General features: G+C 54.4%; 1 protein-coding gene across 3 annotated transcripts; it reads right to left on the minus strand.

Moving 5' to 3' along the window:
• Positions 1 to 762: 762 nt before the first annotated feature.
• Positions 763 to 23429, minus strand: prkn (parkin RBR E3 ubiquitin protein ligase). Of its 3 annotated transcripts, none has more exons than XM_036126109.1 (11): positions 23321 to 23429; positions 21794 to 21957; positions 21471 to 21726; positions 13600 to 13709; positions 13431 to 13514; positions 13243 to 13358; positions 13009 to 13145; positions 12868 to 12929; positions 2488 to 2718; positions 2304 to 2421; positions 763 to 961 (listed from the first exon to the last, which is right to left on the minus strand). In XM_036126109.1, exons 1-11 carry the CDS (start codon positions 23325 to 23327, stop codon positions 858 to 860), a joined length of 1389 nt encoding a protein of 462 aa, XP_035982002.1. In that variant the 5' UTR covers positions 23328 to 23429; the 3' UTR covers positions 763 to 857. The 3 variants fall into 3 exon arrangements, with proteins under 3 accessions (XP_035982002.1, XP_035982004.1, XP_035982003.1); XM_036126110.1 differs by lacking the exon at positions 763 to 961 and adding an exon at positions 970 to 1725 and having other exon boundaries at positions 2274 to 2421; XM_036126111.1 differs by lacking the exons at positions 21471 to 21726; positions 21794 to 21957; positions 23321 to 23429 and adding an exon at positions 17012 to 17123 and having other exon boundaries at positions 13600 to 13772.
• Positions 23430 to 24359: the final 930 nt, after the last annotated feature.

Raw genomic sequence — 24359 nt, forward strand, 5'->3', positions numbered from 1 at the left:
TACCAGATTATACAATGCTGCACTATAACTGTAACAACACTGTAATAACTAATGTGCAATAATCTACTTAATACACTGTGCTGTAACCCCTGCCCTGAAAGAAGTGACTTCTGCTGCTATCACCAGGTCATGTGTGTGTGTATATATATATATATATATATATATATATAAAATAGTGGACTTTAACTGTAACATAACTGTAATAACTAATGTGCAATAATCTACTTAATACACTCTGCTGTAAACCCTACCCTGAAAGAAGTGACTTCTGCTGCTATCACCACCTGAATATACGTCAATACATACACCTATTCTTATTTTTTCTCATTTTCTCTCACTTTTTGATCCACTGTATATACCTGATGCACCTTGTCCTACTTTTGGTACCTTCTTCTGACTATTGAGCTGATGGGACATGTGAATTTCTCCAACGTGAGATCAATAAAGCCTTATCTTATCTTATTCGTTTTTAATTTTAGATTATTACCAGAACAATAACTCTGTCATTTCATTAAATTGCTCTTTTTAAATGCTTGTTTAGCTCTGGCGCCTGTTGGCCAGTCTCCCTGATGCCAGAGGGTTGATCTGATGGTTCCAGAAAGCTTTAATGACAGGAAGCTGCAGGGATCTTGGTTCTGTGCGTTGGGACTGACCCACACTGACCTGGGTCTAAGGTCTGGTCATTTAGATGGTTTATACAACACCTTAAGGCACTTTACAAAGTCATCCTCAGAGAGAATAAAACACACCAGAGACAGCACATCCAGCTTCAGACATTTTAATAATCTTTTCTAGTCCCACTGAGGGATAAATGAGGAGCAGGCTGGCTGATCTCCACAGCCTGAGCAGAGGACCGTCTATCCAAACCAGTGGTTTCCCATGCAGTCTCTGTTCCAGGGAACGCCGCAGAGCCAGCACCACTCTGCTCTGCACAGAGAGCACTGCATGTGCATGCAGCCGCCTGCAGGGGGAGACACACACCGCCTTCAGTCCAACCCTGGGCTCTTGTTTATAAAGTCTGCAGATGCATAACAAACCTGCCGCACAACATTTACCCACGCACAAAGGTTTTTATTCAACAATAAAAAAAAACACAAAGTAGTGAAACTCACTGAAATATAACTGAGCTCAGTTTGGTTCACCTCAGAACCCGATGTTGTTAACGTGTTTGGGCTTTTCTGGGTTCAAAGAACCAGAACCACATGGAGCCTCAACAAGGTAACAAAGCTCAACCTGAAGAGACGGAAATCTTCCTGTTTCTGTCACATCTGGATGGAAATGAGACGCATTCTGAGAGCAGAGATCATGTGAGGGACTGAAACTCCTAAGCAGTCAGGTGGCTCCTGGGGTGGAACCATCAGCTGCTGCTAAAGCTGCTCCGGTTGTGGGTCGGTGGCAGCGTTGGCGCTGATGGAGGAAGGTGGAGTGAGCGGTTTCTCAGAGGTTCTGCTGGAACATGATAATGAGGATTACCTGTTTCTGATCGACCATTATTGCTGAACTGGACCCAGGAGGCTGCCAGCACCGGCGCTAAATGTTCCAGTAAATCAGGATGTATCAAAGCTTAATTTGTTTTCTTTCTCATGTTCGGCGCTTCGTCTGCTCACAGAAACCTGCTCCAGATAAACCTGCATCTGAATATTTTTGTGGACTGTGAGTTTTAGATTTCTCCCCATCGCCAACCCTTCAGATGAGATATGCTCTCTCTCTATGCAGGGGCCCCATGTTCAATTCAATTCAATTCAATTCAATTTTATTTATATAGCGCCAAATCATGAAACATGTCATCTCAAGGCACTTTACAAAGTCAAGTTCAATCATATTATACAGATTGGGTCAGATTATACAGATTGGTCAAAAATGTCCTATATAAGGAAACCAGTTGATTGCATCAAAGTCCCGACAAGCAGCATTCACTCCTGGAGAACCGTAGAGCCACAGGGAGAGTCGTCTGCATTGTTGATGGCTTTGCTGCAATCCCTCATACTGAGCAAGCATGAAGCGACAGTGGGAAGAAAAACCACCCATTAACGGGAAGGAAAAACCTCCGGCAGAACCGGGCTCAGTATGAACGGTCATCTGCCTCGACCGACTGGGGTTACAGAAGACAGAGCAGAGACACAACAAGAGAGACAAAAAAGCACAGAAGCACACATTGATCTAGTAATCTGTTCTACATTAGATGGTAGTAGCGGGTGAGCCGTCTTCTCTGGATGATGTCACAGTTAACAGAACGCCAGACCAGGTGTACCTACTATGAAGAAAAAGGTCATGTGTGACCTGATACTCAGTGGGGTCCTTACCGTTTCTCTCCACAGGAACCGAACAGCGGGGGCACGGTTTAGTCGACTCCTGGATGAGCAGCAGAGACGCCTGCTCCCATCGGCCTCTCTGAGACGCTTCCTCCCCCACCACAAAACCCTGAGGAGTGGGAGCCCATGTCAGCGTCTTCAGCACAAACGCCAGCATTCTGCAGCTCTGACTCACCTGTGAGGCGTCACCTGTGGGCGGGGCTACCAGGACCTCACACGGCCCCTCGTGGTAACCCTCCCTGCAGTCCCTGCAGAAGACAAAGCCGCAGCCCAGCCGTCTGTCGCACTCCACCCTCCTGCTGCCGTCAGGTGGGAGGAGCCCCGCCCCACAGCCAGGTGAGGGACACATCATTCCTCCCATGGTCAGCAGACACTCCTCGGCGCCATACTGCAGGTACCGGCCGTACTGAGCCAGAACCACAGAACCACAGTCAGCAGGAGCCTAAGACATCATGTGCTACTGGAGTTCAACCTTCAGATGGACCAACCAACAACCAGCTCTGGTCTTAGTCCATCAACTCCTGCTGAAGTGGCCCTCACGCCACCACAACTCACCCTCACGCTTCTACAACTCACTCTAACGCCGCTACAACTCGCCACGCCACCACAACTCGCCCTCACGCCACTAAAACCTGCCCTCACGCCACTACAACTTGCCCTCACGCCGCCACAACTCACTCTAACGCCACTACAACTCGCCCTCACGCCACTACAACTCGCCCTCACGCCGCTACAACTCGCCCTCACGCCACTACAACTCGCCCTCACGCTTCTACAACTCACTCTAACGCCGCTACAACTCGCCCTCACGCCACTACAACTCGCCCTCACGCCACTACAACTCGCCCTCACGCCACTACAACTTGCCCTCACGCCGCCACAACTCACTCTAACGCCACTACAACTCGCCCTCACGCCACTACAACTCGCCCTCACGCCACTACAACTCGCCCTCACGCCACTACAACTCGCCCTCACGCCACTACAACTCGCCCTCACGCTTCTACAACTCACTCTAACGCCGCTACAACTCGCCCTCACGCCACCACAACTCGCCCTCACGCCGCTAAAACCTGCCCTCACGCCACTACAACTCGCCCTCACGCCACCACAACTCGCCCTCACGCCACCACAACTCGCCCTCACGCCACTACAACTCGCCCTCACGCCACCACAACTCGCCCTCACGCCACCACAACTCGCCCTCACGCCACTACAACTCGCCACACCACCACAACTCGCCCTCACGCCACTACAACTCACTCTAACGCCGCAACAACTCACCCTCACGCCACCACAACTCGCCCTCACGCCGCTAAAACCTGCCCTCACGCCACTACAACTCACTCTAACGCCGCAACAACTCGCCCTCACGCCACCACAACTCGCCACGCCGCTACAACTCGCCCTCACGCTTCTACAACTCGCCCTCACGCCACCACAACTCGCCCTCACGCCACCACAACTCGCCCTCACGCCACTACAACTCGCCCTCACGCCACCACAACTCGCCCTCACGCCACTACAACTCGCCACACCACCACAACTCGCCCTCACGCCGCTAAAACCTGCCCTCACGCCACTACAACTCGCCCTCACGCCACCACAACTCGCCCTAACGCCACTACAACTCGCCACACCACCACAACTCGCCCTCACGCCGCTAAAACCTGCCCCTCACGCCACTACAACTCGCCACGCCGCCACAACTCGCCCTCACGCCGCTACAACTCACTCTAACGCCGCTACAACTCGCCCTCACGCCACCACAACTCGCCCTCACGCCACCACAACTCGCCCTCACGCCACTACAACTCGCCACACCACCACAACTCGCCCTCACGCCACTACAACTCACTCTAACGCCGCAACAACTCACCCTCACGCCATCACAACTCGCCCTCACGCCGCTAAAACCTGCCCTCACGCCACTACAACTCACTCTAACGCCGCAACAACTCGCCCTCACGCCACCACAACTCGCCACGCCGCTACAACTCGCCCTCACGCTTCTACAACTCGCCCTCACGCCACCACAACTCGCCCTCACGCCACCACAACTCGCCACGCCACTACAACTCGCCCTCACGCCACTACAACTCGCCCTCACGCCGCTACAACTCGCCCTCACGCCACCACAACTCGCCCTCACGATGCTACAACTCGCCCTCACGATGCTACAACTCGCCCTCACGCCACCACAACTCGCCCTCACGCCACTACAACTCGCCCTCACGCCACCACAACTCGCCCTCACGCCGCTACAACTCGCCCTCACGCCACCACAACTCACCCTCACGCCACTACAACTCACCCTCACGCCGCTACAACTCGCCCTCACGCCACCACAACTCGCCCTCACGCCGCCACAACTCGCCCTCACGCCACCACAACTCGCCCTCACGCCACTACAACTCACCCTCACGCCACTACAACTCGCCCTCACGCCGCCACAACTCGCCCTCACGCCGCCACAACTCGCCCTCACGCCGCCACAACTCGCCCTCACGCCGCCACAACTCGCCCTCACGCCACCACAACTCGCCCTCACGCCACTACAACTCGCCCTCACGCCACCACAACTCGCCCTCACGCCGCTACAACTCGCCCTCACGCCGCTACAACTCGCCCTCACGCCGCTACAACTCGCCCTCACGCCACTACAACTCGCCCTCACGGCACTACAACTCGCCCTCACGCCGCTACAACTCGCCCTCACGCTTCTACAACTCGCCCTCACGCCTCTACAACTCGCCCTCACGCCACTACAACTCGCCCTCACGCTTCTACAACTCACTCTAACGCCGCTACAACTCGCCACGCCACCACAACTCGCCCTCACGCCGCTAAAACCTGCCCTCACGCCACTACAACTTGCCCTCACGCCGCCACAACTCACTCTAACGCCACTACAACTCGCCCTCACGCCACCACAACTCGCCCTCACGCCACTACAACTCGCCCTCACGCCACCACAACTCGCCCTCACGCCGCTACAACTCGCCCTCACGCCACCACAACTCACCCTCACGCCACTACAACTCACCCTCACGCCGCTACAACTCGCCCTCACGCCACTACAACTCGCCCTCACGCCCACCACAACTCGCCCTCCCCTCACCGCCGCTACCAACCGACGCTACAACTCGCCCTCACGCCACTACAACTCGCCCTCACGCACTACAACTCGCCCTCACGCTTCTACAACTCGCCCTCACGTTCTAACTCGCCCTCACGCCACTACAACTCGCCCCTCACGCTTCTACAACTCACTCTAACGCCGCTACAACTCGCCACGCCACCACAACTCGCCCCTCACGCCGCTAAAACCTGCCCTCACGCCACTACAACTTGCCCTCACGCCGCCACAACTCACTCTAACGCCACTACAACTCGCCCTCACGCCACTACAACTCGCCCTCACGCCACCACAACTCGCCCTCACGCCGCTACAACTCGCCCTCACGCCACCACAACTCACCCTCACGCCACTACAACTCACCCTCACGCCGCTACAACTCGCCCCTCACGCCACCACAACTCGCCCTCACGCCGCCACAACTCGCCCTCACGCCACCACAACTCGCCCTCACGCCACTACAACTCACCCTCACGCCACTACAACTCGCCCTCACGCCGCTACAACTCACCCTCACGCCACCACAACTCGCCCTCACGCCGCCACAACTCGCCCTCACGCCGCCACAACTCGCCCTCACGCCACCACAACTCGCCCTCACGCCACTACAACTCACCCTCACGCCACTACAACTCGCCCTCACGCCGCTACAACTCGCCCCTCACGCCACTACAACTCGCCCTCACGCCGCTACAACTCGCCCTCACGCCACTACAACTCGCCCCTCACGCCACTACAACTCGCCCCTCACGCCGCTACAACTCGCCCCTCACGCTTCTACAACTCGCCCTCACGCTTCTACAACTCGCCCTCACGCCACTACAACTCGCCCCTCACGCTTCTACAACTCACTCTAACGCCGCTACAACTCGCCACGCCACCACAACTCGCCCTCACGCCGCTAAAACCTGCCCTCACGCCACTACAACTTGCCCTCACGCCGCCACAACTCACTCTAACGCCACTACAACTCGCCCTCACGCCACTACAACTCGCCCTCACGCTTCTACAACTCACTCTAACGCCGCTACAACTCACCCTCACGCCGCTACAACTCACTCTAACGCCGCTACAACTCACCCTCACGCTTCTACAACTTACTCTAACGCCGCTACAACTCGCCCTCACGCCACTACAACTCGCCCTCACGCCACCACAACTCGCCCTCACGCCGCTAAAACCTGCCCTCACGCCACTACAACTCGCCCTCACGCCACCACAACTCGCCCTCACGCCACCACAACTCGCCCTCACGCCACTACAACTCGCCCTCACGCCACCACAACTCGCCCTCACGCCACCACAACTCGCCCTCACGCCACTACAACTCGCCACACCACCACAACTCGCCCTCACGCCACTACAACTCACTCTAACGCCGCAACAACTCGCCCTCACGCCACCACAACTCGCCACGCCGCTACAACTCGCCCTCACGCTTCTACAACTCGCCCTCACGCCACCACAACTCGCCCTCACGCCACCACAACTCGCCCTCACGCCACTACAACTCGCCCTCACGCCACCACAACTCGCCCTCACGCCACTACAACTCGCCACACCACCACAACTCGCCCTCACGCCGCTAAAACCTGCCCTCACGCCACTACAACTCGCCCTCACGCCACCACAACTCGCCCTCACGCCACCCACAACTCGCCCCCACGCCACTACACCTCGCCACACCACCACAACTCGCCCTCACGCCGCTAAAACCTGCCCTCACGCCACTACAACTCGCCACGCCGCCACAACTCGCCCTCACGCCGCTACAACTCACTCTAACGCCGCTACAACTCGCCCTCACGCCACCACAACTCGCCCTCACGCCACCACAACTCGCCCTCACGCCACTACAACTCGCCACACCACCACAACTCGCCCTCACGCCACTACAACTCACTCTAACGCCGCAACAACTCACCCTCACGACATCACAACTCGCCCTCACGCCGCTAAAACCTGCCCTCACGCCACTACAACTCACTCTAACGCCGCAACAACTCGCCCTCACGCCACCACAACTCGCCACGCCGCTACAACTCGCCCTCACGCTTCTACAACTCGCCCTCACGCCACCACAAACTCGCCCTCACGCCACCCACAACTCGCCACGCCACTACAAACTCGCCCTCACGCCACTACAACTCGCCCTCACGCCGCTACAACTCGCCCTCACGCCACCACAACTCGCCCTCACGATGCTACAACTCGCCCTCACGATGCTACAACTCGCCCTCACGCCACCCACAACTCGCCCTCACGCCACTACAACTCGCCCTCACGCCACCCACAACTCGCCCTCACGCCGCTACAACTCGCCCTCACGCCACCACAACTCACCCTCACGCCACTACAACTCACCCTCACGCCGCTACAACTCGCCCTCACGCCACCACAACTCGCCCTCACGCCGCCACAACTCGCCCTCACGCCACCACAACTCGCCCTCACGCCACTACAACTCACCCTCACGCCACTACAACTCGCCCTCACGCCGCTACAACTCGCCCTCACGCCGCCACAACTCGCCCTCACGCCGCCACAACTCGCCCTCACGCCACCACAACTCGCCCTCACGCCACTACAACTCACCCCTCACGCCACCACAACTCGCCCTCACGCCGCTACAACTCACCCTCACGCCACTACAACTCGCCCTCACGCCGCTACAACTCGCCCTCACGCCACTACAACTCGCCCTCACGCCACTACAACTCGCCCTCACGCCGCTACAACTCGCCCTCACGCCACTACAACTCGCCCTCACACTTCTACAACTCACTCTAACGCCGCTACAACTCGCCACGCCACCACAACTCGCCCTCACGCCGCTAAAACCTGCCCTCACGCCACTACAACTTGCCCTCACGCCGCCACAACTCACTCTAACGCCACTACAACTCGCCCTCACGCCACCACAACTCGCCCTCACGCCACTACAACTCGCCCTCACGCCACCACAACTCGCCCTCACGCCGCTACAACTCGCCCTCATGCCACCACAACTGACCCTCACGCCACTACAACTCACCCTCACGCCGCTACAACTCGCCCTCACGCCACCACAACTCGCCCTCACGCCGCCACAACTCGCCCTCACGCCACCACAACTCGCCCCTCACGCCACTACCAACTCACCCTCACGCCACTACAACTCGCCCCTCACGCCGCTACAACTCACCCTCACGCCCACCACAACTCGCCCTCACGCCGCCACAACTCGCCCCTCACGCCGCCACAACTCGCCCTCACGCCACCACAACTCGCCCTCACGCCACTACAACTCACCCTCACGCCACCACAACTCGCCCTCACGCCGCTACCAACTCGCCCCTCACGCACTACAACTCGCCCTCACGCCGCTACAACTCGCCCTCACGCCACTACAACTCGCCCTCACGCCACTACAACTCGCCCTCACGCCGCTACAACTCGCCCTCACGCTCTACAACTCGCCCTCACGCTTCTACAACTCGCCCTCACGCCACTACAACTCGCCCTCACGCTTCTACAACTCACTCTAACGCCGCTACAACTCGCCACGCCACCACAACTCGCCCTCACGCCGCTAAAACCTGCCCTCACGCCACTACAACTTGCCCTCACGCCGCCACAACTCACTCTAACGCCACTACAACTCGCCCTCACACCACTACAACTCGCCCCTCACGCTTCTACAACTCACCCTCACACCGCTACAACTCACCCTCACACCGCTACAACTCACCCTCACACCGCTACAACTCACCCTCACGCTTCTACAACTTACTCTCACGCCGCTACAACTCGCCCTCACGCCACTACAACTCGCCCTCACGCCACCACAACTCGCCCTCACGCCGCTAAAACCTGCCCTCACGCCACTACAACTCGCCCTCACGCCACCACAACTCGCCCTCACGCCACCACAAACTCGCCCTCACGCCACTACAACTCGCCCTCACGCCACCACAACTCGCCCTCACGCCACCACAAACTCGCCCCTCACGCCACTACAACTCGCCACACCACCACAACTCGCCCCTCACGCCACTACAACTCACTCTAACGCCGCAACAACTCACCCCTCACGCCACCACAACTCGCCCTCACGCCGCTAAACCTGCCCTCACGCCACTACACAACTCACTCTAACGCCGCAACAACTCGCCCTCACGCCACCACAACTCGCCACGCCGCTACAACTCGCCCTCACGCTTCTACAACTCGCCCTCACGCCACCACAACTCGCCCTCACGCCACCACAACTCGCCCTCACGCCCACTACAACTCGCCCTCACGCCACCACAACTCGCCCTCACGCCACTACAACTCGCCACACCACCACAACTCGCCCTCACGCCGCTAAAACCTGCCCTCACGCCACTACAACTCGCCCTCACGCCACCACAACTCGCCCTCACGCCACCACAACTCGCCCTCACGCCACTACAACTCGCCACACCACCACAACTCGCCCTCACGCCGCTAAAACCTGCCCTCACGCCACTACAACTCGCCACGCCGCCACAACTCGCCCTCACGCCGCTACAACTCACTCTAACGCCGCTACAACTCGCCCTCACGCCACCACAACTCGCCCTCACGCCACTACAACTCGCCACACCACCACAACTCGCCCTCACGCCACTACAACTCACTCTAACGCCGCAACAACTCACCCTCACGCCACCACAACTCGCCCCTCACGCCGCTAAAACCCTGCCCTCACGCCACTACAACTCACTCTAACGCCGCAACAAACTCGCCCTCACGCCACCACAACTCGCCACGCCGCTACAACTCGCCCCTCACGCTTCTACAACTCGCCCTCACGCCACCACAACTCGCCCCTCACGCACCACAAACTCGCCACGCCACTACAACTCGCCCTCACGCCACTACAACTCGCCCTCACGCCGCTACAAACTCGCCCTCACGCCACCACAACTCGCCCTCCACGATGCTACAACTCGCCCTCACGATGCTACAACTCGCCCTCACGCCACACAACTCGCCCTCACGCCACTACAAACTCGCCCCCTCACGCCACACAACTCGCCCTCACGCCGCTACAACTCGCCCTCACGCCACCACAACTCACCCTCACGCCACTACAACTCACCCTCACGCCGCTACAACTCGCCCTCACGCCACCACAACTCGCCCGTCACGCCGCCACAACTCGCCCTCACGCCACCACAACTCGCCCTCACGCCACTACAACTCACCCTCACGCCACTACAACTCGCCCTCACGCCGCTACAACTCGCCCTCACGCCACCACAACTCGCCCTCACGCCGCCACAATCGCCCCTCACGCCGCCACAACTCGCCCTCACGCCACCACAACTCGCCCCTCACGCCACTACAACTCACCCTCACGCCACCACAACTCGCCCCTCACGCCGCTACAACTCGCCACTCACGCCACTACAACTCGCTCCTCACGCCGCTACAACTCGTCCCCTCACGCACAACTCGCCCTCACGCCACCTACAACTCGCCCTCACGCCGCTACAACTCGCCCTCACGCTTCACAACTCGCCCTCACGCTTCTACAACTCGCCCTCACGCCACTACAACTCGCCCTCACGCTTCTACAACTCACTCTAACGCCGCTACAACTCGCCACGCCACCACAACTCGCCCTCACGCCGCTAAAACCTGCCCTCACGCCACTACAACTTGCCCTCACGCCGCCACAACTCGCCCTCACGCCACTACAACTCGCCCTCACGCCACCACAACTCGCCCTCACGCCGCTACAACTCGCCCTCACGCCACCACAACTCACCCTCACGCCACTACAACTCACCCTCACGCCGCTACAACTCGCCCTCACGCCACCACAACTCGCCCTCACGCCGCCACAACTCGCCCTCACGCCACCACAACTCGCCCTCACGCCACTACAACTCACCCTCACGCCACTACAACTCGCCCTCACGCCGCTACAACTCGCCCTCACGCCACCACAACTCGCCCTCACGCCGCCACAACTCGCCCTCACGCCGCCACAACTCGCCCTCACGCCACCACAACTCGCCCTCACGCCACTACAACTCACCCTCACGCCACCACAACTCGCCCTCACGCCGCTACAACTCGCCCTCACGCCACTACAACTCGCCCTCACGCCGCTACAACTCGCCCTCACGCCACTACAACTCGCCCTCACGCCACTACAACTCGCCCTCACGCCGCTACAACTCGCCCTCACGCTTCTACAACTCGCCCTCACGCTTCTACAACTCGCCCTCACGCCACTACAACTCGCCCTCACGCTTCTACAACTCACTCTAACGCCGCTACAACTCGCCACGCCACCACAACTCGCCCTCACGCCGCTAAAACCTGCCCTCACGCCACTACAACTTGCCCTCACGCCGCCACAACTCACTCTAACGCCACTACAACTCGCCCTCACGCCACTACAACTCGCCCTCACGCTTCTACAACTCACTCTAACGCCGCTACAACTCACCCTCACGCCGCTACAACTCACTCTAACGCCGCTACAACTCACCCTCACGCTTCTACAACTTACTCTAACGCCGCTACAACTCGCCCTCACGCCACTACAACTCGCCACACCACCACAACTCGCCCTCACGCCACTACAACTCGCCACACCACCACAACTCGCCCTCACGCCGCTAAAACCTGCCCTCACGCCACTACAACTCGCCACGCCGCCACAACTCGCCCTCACGCCACTACAACTCACTCTAACGCCGCAACAACTCACCCTCACGCCACCACAACTCGCCACGCCGCCACAACTCGCCCTCACGCCACTACAACTCACTCTAACGCCGCAACAACTCACCCTCACGCCACCACAACTCGCCCTCGCGCTTCTACAACTCGCCCTCACGCCACCACAACTCGCCCTCACGCCACCACAACTCGCCCTCTCGCCGCCACAACTCGCCACGCCACTACAACTCGCCCTCACGCCGCTACAACTCGCCACGCCGCCACAACTCGCCCTCACGCCGCTACAACTCGCCCCCACGCCACCACAACTCGCCCTCACTCCACCACAACTCGCCCTCTCGCCGCCACAACTCGCCACGCCGCCACAACTCGCCCTCACGCCGCTACAACTCGCCCCCACGCCACCACAACTCGCCCTCACGCCGCTACAACTCACTCTAACGCCGCTACAACTCGCCATGTCACCACAACTCGCCCTCACGCCACTAAAACTCGCCCTCACGCCGCTACAACTCACTCTAACGCCGCCACAACTCGCCCTCACGCCACTACAACTCACCCTCACGCCACCACAACTCGCCCTCACGCCACCACAACTCGCCCTCACGCCACTACAACTCGCCATTACGTCTCACTCTCACACTGCTACAACTCACTCTCAAACCGTTAGTAGAGAATATTACAGACCAAAGGTTGTGGAGACGGACTCACCTGATCATCTCCCAGGATCCTAAAGTGATGCACCTCTTTGATCAGTGAGTTTTGGCAGCCAGCTGGAGAGAAAAACAGCAGAATTATCACACACCTGTTCACACACCTGCCGGGCCCTTACCCTGGAGGCTCCGCCCTCACCTGCACATGGCAGTGAGTATCCAATCACTGGGTCGTACACAAACTGTCGCTCATTCAGCCGAGTCTGGCAGTACCGATGGAAACAGTCAAGGCAGATCACATGACGGTCCAAACACTGGAAGACCAGAACCACGTCCCTGAGAGACGGAGACCAGCCCGATTAATATCAGGGTGGGGGGGGGGGTTAGCGCCCAAGGAGAAGGTGGAGGAGGTGTGGAGGGGTTTGGGCATTACGTGACGTCGGTGCAGCCGATGCAGGGCACGCTCCTGGTGTTGGACAGGATGAGGTCCAGAGCCACAGAGATGTCGTCCTCTGATGTCGGGTGAGACGCACATTTCATGTAGAACTCCTGCCATCAAACAGCAGTCAGGGTCACCTGATCATCAACTTCCTGCTTAAACATTCAGACCCCGCCCCTTACCGCCTCATGGCCCTGACAGCCGTTAGACTGACAGACGCCATGGATTCGTCCGGGGAGAAGAACGTCGTCCCAGCAGGACGGACCCTGAAAGAGACAGGCTGGAGGATAACAACACCACAAGTACTAAGAGTGTAATAGTACACAGGAGGTACTACAGTACTGCTCTCACCCTGCTGAGTGTCAGCGTCATCTGTCTGCAACTCCTACAGCGAACACGAAGTTTCCCCGACTGGATGGAAGAGCAGCATTTACAGTACACAAAGAACGTACCACGGGTACCTGCATAAAGAGTACACACACCTGCATAAAAAGTACACACACATGGATATAAAGTACACACACCTGGATACAGAGTGCTATACATCTGGATACAGAGTGCACACACCTGGATATAGAGTGCTATACACCTGGATACAGAGTACACACATCTGGATACAGAGTGCTATACACCTGCATAAAGAGTACACACACCTGGATACAGAGTACACACACCTGCATAAAGAGTACACACACCTGGATACAGAGTGCTATACACCTGCATAAAGAGTACACACACCTGGATATAGAGTGCTATACACCTGGATACAGAGTACACACACCTGGATACAGAGTACACACACCTGCATAAAGAGTACACACACCTGGATATAGAGTGCTATACACCTGGATACAGAGTACACACATCTGGATACAGAGTGCTATACACCTGCATAAAGAGTACACACACCTGGATACAGAGTACACACACCTGCATAAAGAGTACACACACCTGGATACAGAGTGCTATACACCTGGATACAGAGTGCACACATCTGGATACAGAGTGCTATACACCTGGATACAGAGTGCACACATCTGGATACAGAGTACACACACCTGGATACAGAGTACACACACCTGCATAAAGAGTACACACACCTGGATACAGAGTACACACACCTGGATACAGAGTGCACACACCTGGATACAGACTACATACAGCTGCTTACAGAGTACACACATCTGGATACAGAGTGCACACACCTGGATACAGAGTGCTATACACCTGCATACAGACTACATACAGCTGCATACAGAGTACACACACCTGGATACAGAGTACACACACCTGGATACAGAGTACACACACCTGCATACAGAGTGCACACATCTGGATACAGAGTACACACACCTGTATAAAGAGTACACACACCTGGATACAGAGTACACACACCTGCATAAAGAGTACACACACCTGGATACAGAGTACACACACCTGCATACAGAGTGCACACATCTGGATACAGAGTACACACACCTGTATAAAGAGTACACACACCTGGATACAGAGTACACACACCTGCAAAAAGAGTACACACACCTGGATACAGAGTACACACACCTGCATACAGAGTGCACACATCTGGATACAGAGTGCTATACACCTGCATACAGAGTACACACACCTGGATACAGAGTGCACACATCTGGATACAGAGTACACACACCTGGATACAGAGTACACACACCTGGATATAGAGTACACACACCTGGATATAGAGTGCACACACCTGGATACAGAGTACACACACCTGGATACAGAGTACACACGCCTGGATACAGAGTACACACACCTGGATACAGAGTACACACGCCTGGATACAGAGTACACACACCTGCATAAAGAGTACACACACCTGCATAAAGAGTACACACACCTGCATACAGAGTGCACACACCTGGATACAGAGTGCACACACCTGGATACAGAGTACACACACCTGGATACAGAGTACACACACCTGGATATAGAGTGCACACACCTGGATACAGAGTACACACACCTGCATACAGAGCGCACACACCTGGATACAGAGTGCTATACACCTGGATACAGAGTACACACATCTGGATACAGAGTACACACACCTGGATACAGAGTACACACACCTGCATAAAGAGTACACACACCTGCATAAAGAGTACACACACCTGCATACAGAGTGCACACACCTGGATACAGAGTGCTATACACCTGCATACAGAGTACACACACCTGGATACAGAGTACACACACCTGGATACAGAGTACACACACCTGCATAAAGAGTACACACACCTGCATACAGAGTACACACACCTGCATAAAGAGTACACACACCTGGATATAGAGTACACACACCTGCATAAAGAGTACACACACCTGCATAAAGAGTACACACACCTGGATACAGAGTGCACACACCTGGATACAGAGTGCTATACACCTGCATACAGAGTACACACACCTGGATACGGAGTACACACACCTGGATACAGAGTGCACACACCTGGATACAGAGTGCTATACACCTGCATACAGAGTACACACACCTGGATACAGAGTACACACACCTGGATACAGAGTGCACACACCTGCATAAAGAGTACACACACCTGGATACAGAGTGCTATACACCTGCATACAGAGTACACACACCTGGATACGGAGTACACACACCTGGATACAGAGTGCACACACCTGGATACAGAGTGCTATACACCTGCATACAGAGTGCTATACACCTGGATACAGAGTACACACACCTGGATACAGAGTACACACACCTGGATACAGAGTGCACACACCTGCATAAAGAGTACACACACCTGGATACAGAGTGCACACACCTGCATAAAGAGTACACACACCTGCATACAGAGTGCTATACACCTGCATAAAGAGTACACACACCTGCATACAGAGTGCTATACAACTGCATACAGAGTACACACACCTGGATACAGAGTGCACACACCTGCATAAAGAGTACACACACCTGCATACAGAGTGCTATACACCTGCATAAAGAGTACACACACCTGGATACAGAGTGCTATACACCTGGATACAGAGTACACACACCTGGATACAGAGTACACACACCTGGATACAGAGCCCACACACCTGGATATAGAGTGCTATACACCTGGATACAGAGTACACACATCTGGATACAGAGTGCTATACACCTGCATAAAGAGTACACACACCTGGATACAGAGTACACACACCTGCATAAAGAGTACACACACCTGGATACAGAGTGCTATACACCTGGATACAGAGTGCACACATCTGGATACAGAGTGCACACACCTGGATACAGAGTACACACACCTGCATAAAGAGTACACACACCTGGATACAGAGTACACACACCTGGATACAGAATGCACACACCTGGATACAGACTACATACAGCTGCTTACAGAGTACACACATCTGGATACAGAGTGCACACACCTGGATACAGAGTGCTATACACCTGCATACAGACTACATACAGCTGCATACAGAGTACACACACCTGGATACAGAGTACACACACCTGCATACAGAGTGCACACATCTGGATACAGAGTACACACACCTGTATAAAGAGTACACACACCTGGATACAGAGTACACACACCTGCATAAAGAGTACACACACCTGGATACAGAGTACACACACCTGCATACAGAGTGCACACATCTGGATACAGAGTACACACACCTGTATAAAGAGTACACACACCTGGATACAGAGTACACACACCTGCAAAAAGAGTACACACACCTGGATACAGAGTACACACACCTGCATACAGAGTGCACACATCTGGATACAGAGTGCTATACACCTGCATACAGAGTACACACACCTGGATACAGAGTGCACACATCTGGATACAGAGTACACACACCTGGATATAGAGTACACACACCTGGATATAGAGTGCACACACCTGGATACAGAGTACACACACCTGGATACAGAGTACACACGCCTGGATACAGAGTACACACACCTGGATACAGAGTACACACACCTGGATACAGAGTACACACACCTGCATAAAGAGTACACACACCTGCATAAAGCGTACACACACCTGCATACAGAGTGCACACACCTGGATACAGAGTGCACACACCTGGATACAGAGTACACACACCTGGATATAGAGTGCACACACCTGGATACAGAGTACACACACCTGGATATAGAGTGCACACACCTGGATACAGAGTACACACACCTGCATACAGAGCGCACACACCTGGATACAGAGTGCTATACACCTGGATACAGAGTACACACATCTGGATACAGAGTACACACACCTGGATACAGAGTACACACACCTGCATAAAGAGTACACACACCTGCATAAAGAGTACACACACCTGCATACAGAGTGCACACACCTGGATACAGAGTGCTATACACCTGCATACAGAGTACACACACCTGGATACAGAGTACACACACCTGGATACAGAGTACACACACCTGCATAAAGAGTACACACACCTGCATACAGAGTACACACACCTGCATAAAGAGTACACACACCTGGATATAGAGTACACACACCTGCATAAAGAGTACACACACCTGCATAAAGAGTACACACACCTGGATACAGAGTGCACACACCTGGATACAGAGTGCTATACACCTGCATACAGAGTACACACACCTGGATACGGAGTACACACACCTGGATACAGAGTGCACACACCTGGATACAGAGTGCTATACACCTGCATACAGAGTACACACACCTGGATACAGAGTACACACACCTGGATACAGAGTGCACACACCTGCATAAAGAGTACACACACCTGGATACAGAGTGCTATACACCTGCATACAGAGTACACACACCTGGATACGGAGTACACACACCTGGATACAGAGTGCACACACCTGGATACAGAGTGCTATACACCTGCATACAGAGTGCTATACACCTGGATACAGAGTACACACACCTGGATACAGAGTACACACACCTGGATACAGAGTGCACACACCTGCATAAAGAGTACACACACCTGGATACAGAGTGCACACACCTGCATAAAGAGTACACACACCTGCATACAGAGTGCTATACACCTGCATAAAGAGTACACACACCTGCATACAGAGTGCTATACAACTGCATACAGAGTACACACACCTGGATACAGAGTGCACACACCTGCATAAAGAGTACACACACCTGCATACAGAGTGCTATACACCTGCATAAAGAGTACACACACCTGGATACAGAGTGCTATACACCTGGATACAGAGTACACACACCTGGATACAGAGTACACACACCTGGATACAGAGCCCACACACCTGGATATAGAGTGCTATACACCTGGATACAGAGTACACACATCTGGATACAGAGTGCTATACACCTGCATAAAGAGTACACACACCTGGATACAGAGTACACACACCTGCATAAAGAGTACACACACCTGGATACAGAGTGCTATACACCTGGATACAGAGTGCACACATCTGGATACAGAGTGCACACACCTGGATACAGAGTACACACACCTGCATAAAGAGTACACACACCTGGATACAGAGTACACACACCTGGATACAGAATGCACACACCTGGATACAGACTACATACAGCTGCTTACAGAGTACACACATCTGGATACAGAGTGCACACACCTGGATACAGAGTGCTATACACCTGCATACAGACTACATACAGCTGCATACAGAGTACACACACCTGGATACAGAGTACACACACCTGCATACAGAGTGCACACATCTGGATACAGAGTACACACACCTGTATAAAGAGTACACACACCTGGATACAGAGTACACACACCTGCATAAAGAGTACACACACCTGGATACAGAGTACACACACCTGCATACAGAGTGCACACATCTGGATACAGAGTACACACACCTGTATAAAGAGTACACACACCTGGATACAGAGTACACACACCTGCAAAAAGAGTACACACACCTGGATACAGAGTACACACACCTGCATACAGAGTGCACACATCTGGATACAGAGTGCTATACACCTGCATACAGAGTACACACACCTGGATACAGAGTGCACACATCTGGATACAGAGTACACACACCTGGATATAGAGTACACACACCTGGATATAGAGTGCACACACCTGGATACAGAGTACACACACCTGGATACAGAGTACACACGCCTGGATACAGAGTACACACACCTGGATACAGAGTACACACACCTGGATACAGAGTACACACACCTGCATAAAGAGTACACACACCTGCATAAAGCGTACACACACCTGCATACAGAGTGCACACACCTGGATACAGAGTGCACACACCTGGATACAGAGTACACACACCTGGATATAGAGTGCACACACCTGGATACAGAGTACACACACCTGGATACAGAGTACACACACCTGCTTACAGAGCGCACACACCTGGATACAGAGTGCTATACACCTGGATACAGAGTACACACATCTGGATACAGAGTACACACACCTGGATACAGAGTACACACACCTGCATAAAGAGTACACACACCTGCATAAAGAGTACACACACCTGCATACAGAGTGCACACACCTGGATACAGAGTGCTATACACCTGCATACAGAGTACACACACCTGGATACAGAGTACACACACCTGGATACAGAGTACACACACCTGCATAAAGAGTACACACACCTGCATACAGAGTACACACACCTGCATAAAGAGTACACACACCTGGATATAGAGTACACACACCTGCATAAAGAGTACACACACCTGCATAAAGAGTACACACACCTGGATACAGAGTGCACACACCTGGATACAGAGTGCTATACACCTGCATACAGAGTACACACACCTGGATACGGAGTACACACACCTGGATACAGAGTGCACACACCTGGATACAGAGTGCTATACACCTGCATACAGAGTACACACACCTGGATACAGAGTACACACACCTGGATACAGAGTGCACACACCTGCATAAAGAGTACACACACCTGGATACAGAGTGCTATACACCTGCATACAGAGTACACACACCTGGATACGGAGTACACACACCTGGATACAGAGTGCACACACCTGGATAAAGAGTACACACACCTGGATACAGAGTGCACACACCTGCATAAAGAGTACACACACCTGGATACAGAGTGCTATACACCTGGATACAGAGTGCTATACACCTGCATAAAGAGTACACACACCTGCATACAGAGTGCTATACACCTGCATAAAGAGTACACACACCTGGATACAGAGTGCTATACACCTGCATACAGAGTACCCACACCTGGATACAGAGTGCACACACCTGCATAAAGAGTACACACACCTGGATACAGAGTGCTATACACCTGCATACAGAGTACACACACCTGGATACAGAGTGCACACACCTGCATACAGAGTACACACACCTGGATACGGAGTACACACACCTGCATACAGAGTACACACACCTGCATACAGAGTGCACACACCTGGATACAGAGTGCACACACCTGCATACAGAGTGCTATACACCTGCATACAGAGTACACACACCTGGATACAGAGTGCTATACACCTGTATACAGAGTGCTATACACCTGCATAAAGAGTACACACACCTGGATACAGAGTGCTATACACCTGGATACAGAGTGCTATACACCTGCATACAGAGTACACACACCTGGATACAGAGTACACACACCTGGATACAGAGTGCACACACCTGGATACAGAGTGCTATACACCTGTATACAGAGTGCTATACACCTGCATAAAGAGTACACACACCTGCATACAGAGTGCACACATCTGGATACAGAGTGCTATACACCTGCATAAAGAGTACACACACCTGGATACAGAGTACACACACCTGGATAAAGAGTACACACACCTGGATACGGAGTACACACACCTGGATACAGAGTGCTATACACCTGCATACAGAGTACACACACCTGGATACAGGTACAGGGGTCCATGGTTACGTGGACCCCTGGTGGGCGGGGCCTCCCTGGTGTCTTTGCGGATTTCAGATGGTTTTGGGGCCCCGGGGGCCCCGGGGGCCCTGGGTACACGTTCCACCACCTGGATTTATCAGGGCACCGTGTGGTTGTTCTGGATTTGGTTACAGGACTTCCTGCCACCGCCGACCTTTAGTCCAGGATACCGGGGGGGGTAAGGGGGGGGGGGCTTACTGACCTGCTGGAGCTGCAGCCTGCTGCTCTCTCCTCTGGCCTTCACCTGTCGGTCCTCCTCCTGCCCCATCGAGGATGACGGCCAGCCCTGAGCAGGTGGCAGGAAGCCGTGAAGAGCTGAGGTCCAGCGTGGTCAGCCGGTCCCGCTCCGCCTCCCTCCCCACAGCCAGGCGCTCCTGCAGCAGGAGCAGCTGGGAGGAGGAGGAGTCGGGAGGGGGGAGCACCACATGGACTGTGCTCTGCTCAGGCAGGTCACAACCCTGAAAGGAGGAGCGGTGAGGCGAGGAGTGAAGCAGCTGTTACCTGCAGATCAGTGTGGGCGCTCACCTGGAGGGAGGCGGAGCTTTGCAGCTCCCTGCCGGCAAACAGAACCCGGAGCTCCTGAGGAGGGACTCCCTGCTGACGCCCCACCAGCTCCTTCAGCTCAGCCACCCTGGCCTCCGCCTGCAGCTCCACGGCCACGCCGGGCGCCAGGTTGTACCGCACAAACACTGAAAACAGGGAGGGGCCAGGTGAGGCTCAGGTGCAGCCCTGCGTAGTTCAGCAGTTCTGTGATAAAACTAAAACCCTCATCAGACCAAGGAGGTGATGATAGAGTCCAGGAGGACTGATCATCTCCTCTCTGCATACAGGAGGAGGTTTGAGGAGGACATTCCTGTAGCGGGTCAGATGATAGCTGGTCAAACCTCAGAAAGCGCTGAGTCAGCTTCTCTGCTCATGTCACCTACCATCTCATTCCTACAGGTGTTCCTTCTCTGAGCTTCTTCCTTTAATGCAGGTGGTGAGGACAGAGCAGGGGATTATGGGATACCGTCTGCAGGATCTAGAATCCAGAACCGGGCCAGACGCCACAGATCCACCAGAACCAGATTCTGTTCCACCCACTTCCATCAGGAATGCTTCAGGAACATTAAATCAAAAACTAACAGACTTAAAAACAGCTTCTTTCCCAGAGCTGTGAGGGCTAGCGCCCCCTGCTGGGAGTCAGTGGACCAGCAGCCTAGTTCATGGTTACTGACATGCTGGTTCTACTGGTTCTGATCCGATGAGAAGTATCCACACTGTCTCTGACATTAACCTGAGCGGTGGGCACACAGAGGTCTTAGCTTTAGCGTGACGTTTCCTCTGGCGCTGGAAGAAATGTCCAGACTGCCATGGTGGGTAGTTGGTGCATTAATGAAGAAGGTTTGGCTTTAATCCACTTACAGGCCAAAGTTTAAAACTCCACAGGAAACCAGAGGTGCCTAAAAGTCCAGATCCATGACTTTTATTTAAAAGTGCTTATGAATAAACTTACCTTGACCTGAACACACCTGCAGCATCACCTGATCGGTCTTTGATCAGAATCGATCCGTGATCAAAGTCTTTGCTTTGAACCTGAGCTTTTCTTATTAATTAATGACAATATTTACAGGAAATATGGTATTAATGTCCATTAATGATAATAATATCAAAGCATGGCAGCACAGGCCGCCTCCAGACTCACAGGTGAGGGAAACACAGTAAACGTTAAACATTAAAGGATCAAAATGGCTTAAAAAGTCACTAGAACCTGAAATATGATAAATAATAATGTAACTGATAGGTTTTCCCGGAGCTTAGAACATTAAACACGTGATGCAGAACCACATGTTTCTGTTTAGAACTGAACTGACAGGAAGAATCGTTCATTGTGACAAACAACGTTTAGTTCTTAACAAACATGTGTGACTCAGAACCAGAACCAGAACCAGAACCAGAACCTGAACCAGAACCAGAATTAGAACCAGAACCAGAACCTGAACCAGAACCTGAATTAGAACCCGAACCTGAACCAGAACCAGAATTAGAACCAGAACCTGAACCAGAACTCACCGATCATCCGCCTCTTCGTCCTTCATGGGATTGTTTACAGTCTGCCGGCCGCGGTGCACCCTGGGAGCTGGAGTCCCGCTGCTGTCTCGGGAAAAGGACCGAGGATTCGCGCCCCCTGCTGGTCTGGAGGGGAACCAGGAGGTGAGAACTGCCTTCCTGGACCGGACCTGCGAGTTCTAGCAGAATCCTACTGAGCTGTGGCTGCTCCACCAGATGAAGCCCAGAAGTATTCACACCCTGCAGTTCCACCTAACTCCACCAGAACCTCCTGCAGCCCCACCTAACTCCACCAGAACCTCCTGGATCCAGCTGTGGCTCCATCAGAACCTGCTGCACAGCGGGCTTGACTCCACCTGCAGGAGGCAGCATGCTGGGATCCCTCCGCCCTTCTCCTCTGTGGCTCCAGAGGCCGGTGGAGAACACCATCTCCTCAGAGGTCGGTGGAGAACACCATCTCCTCAGAGGTCGGTGGAGAACACCATCTCCTCAGAGGCCGGTGGAGAACACCATCTCCTCAGAGGCCGGTGGAGAACACCATCTCCTCAGAGGCCGGTGGAGAACACCATCTCCTCAGAGGCCGGTGGAGAACACCATCTCCTCAGAGGCCGGTGGAGAACACCATCTCCTCAGAGGCCGGTGGAGAACACCATCTCCTCAGAGGCCGGTGGAGAACACCATCTCCTCAGAGGCCGGTGGAGAACACCATCTCCTCAGAGGTTGGAGACCCTGCAGATGGTTGTGGGTTTTAGAAACACGGGTCGGCCTCCATCACAGAGGAGGTTCCACCTTCTGCACCTCCATCACCTCCTGGTTGGCTGCTGCAGCTGACCTCCCTCCTGGACCCAGGTTCTGGCAGGAGGTCCATCAGAACAGTTTCCTCCGTGTTTCTACCTGTGCAGAACCTCCTCACTGCTCTGCAGCAAAGCTGCTGCTGGTTCTGGTCGGGGTTCTGGTCGGGGTTCTGGGGTTCAGGGAACCCAGGAGAACAGGAGAACCCAGAAAAAAAGGGGAACCCAGGAGAACAGAGAACCCAGGAGAA

The sequence above is a fragment of the Fundulus heteroclitus genome, chromosome 22 (genome assembly GCF_011125445.2).
Source record: "Fundulus heteroclitus isolate FHET01 chromosome 22, MU-UCD_Fhet_4.1, whole genome shotgun sequence".
Lineage (NCBI taxonomy): Eukaryota > Metazoa > Chordata > Actinopteri > Cyprinodontiformes > Fundulidae > Fundulus > Fundulus heteroclitus.

Coding starts and splice junctions, on each gene's coding strand:
- prkn (XM_036126109.1), bottom strand. Junction 13,515..13,599: donor TGACGCTGACACTCAGCAGG/GTGAGAGCAGTA, acceptor TGTCTCTTTCAG/GGTCCGTCCTGCTGGGACGA. Junction 962..2,303: donor GGTTCCTGTGGAGAGAAACG/GTAAGGACCCCA, acceptor CTCCCCCTGCAG/GCGGCTGCATGCACATGCAG.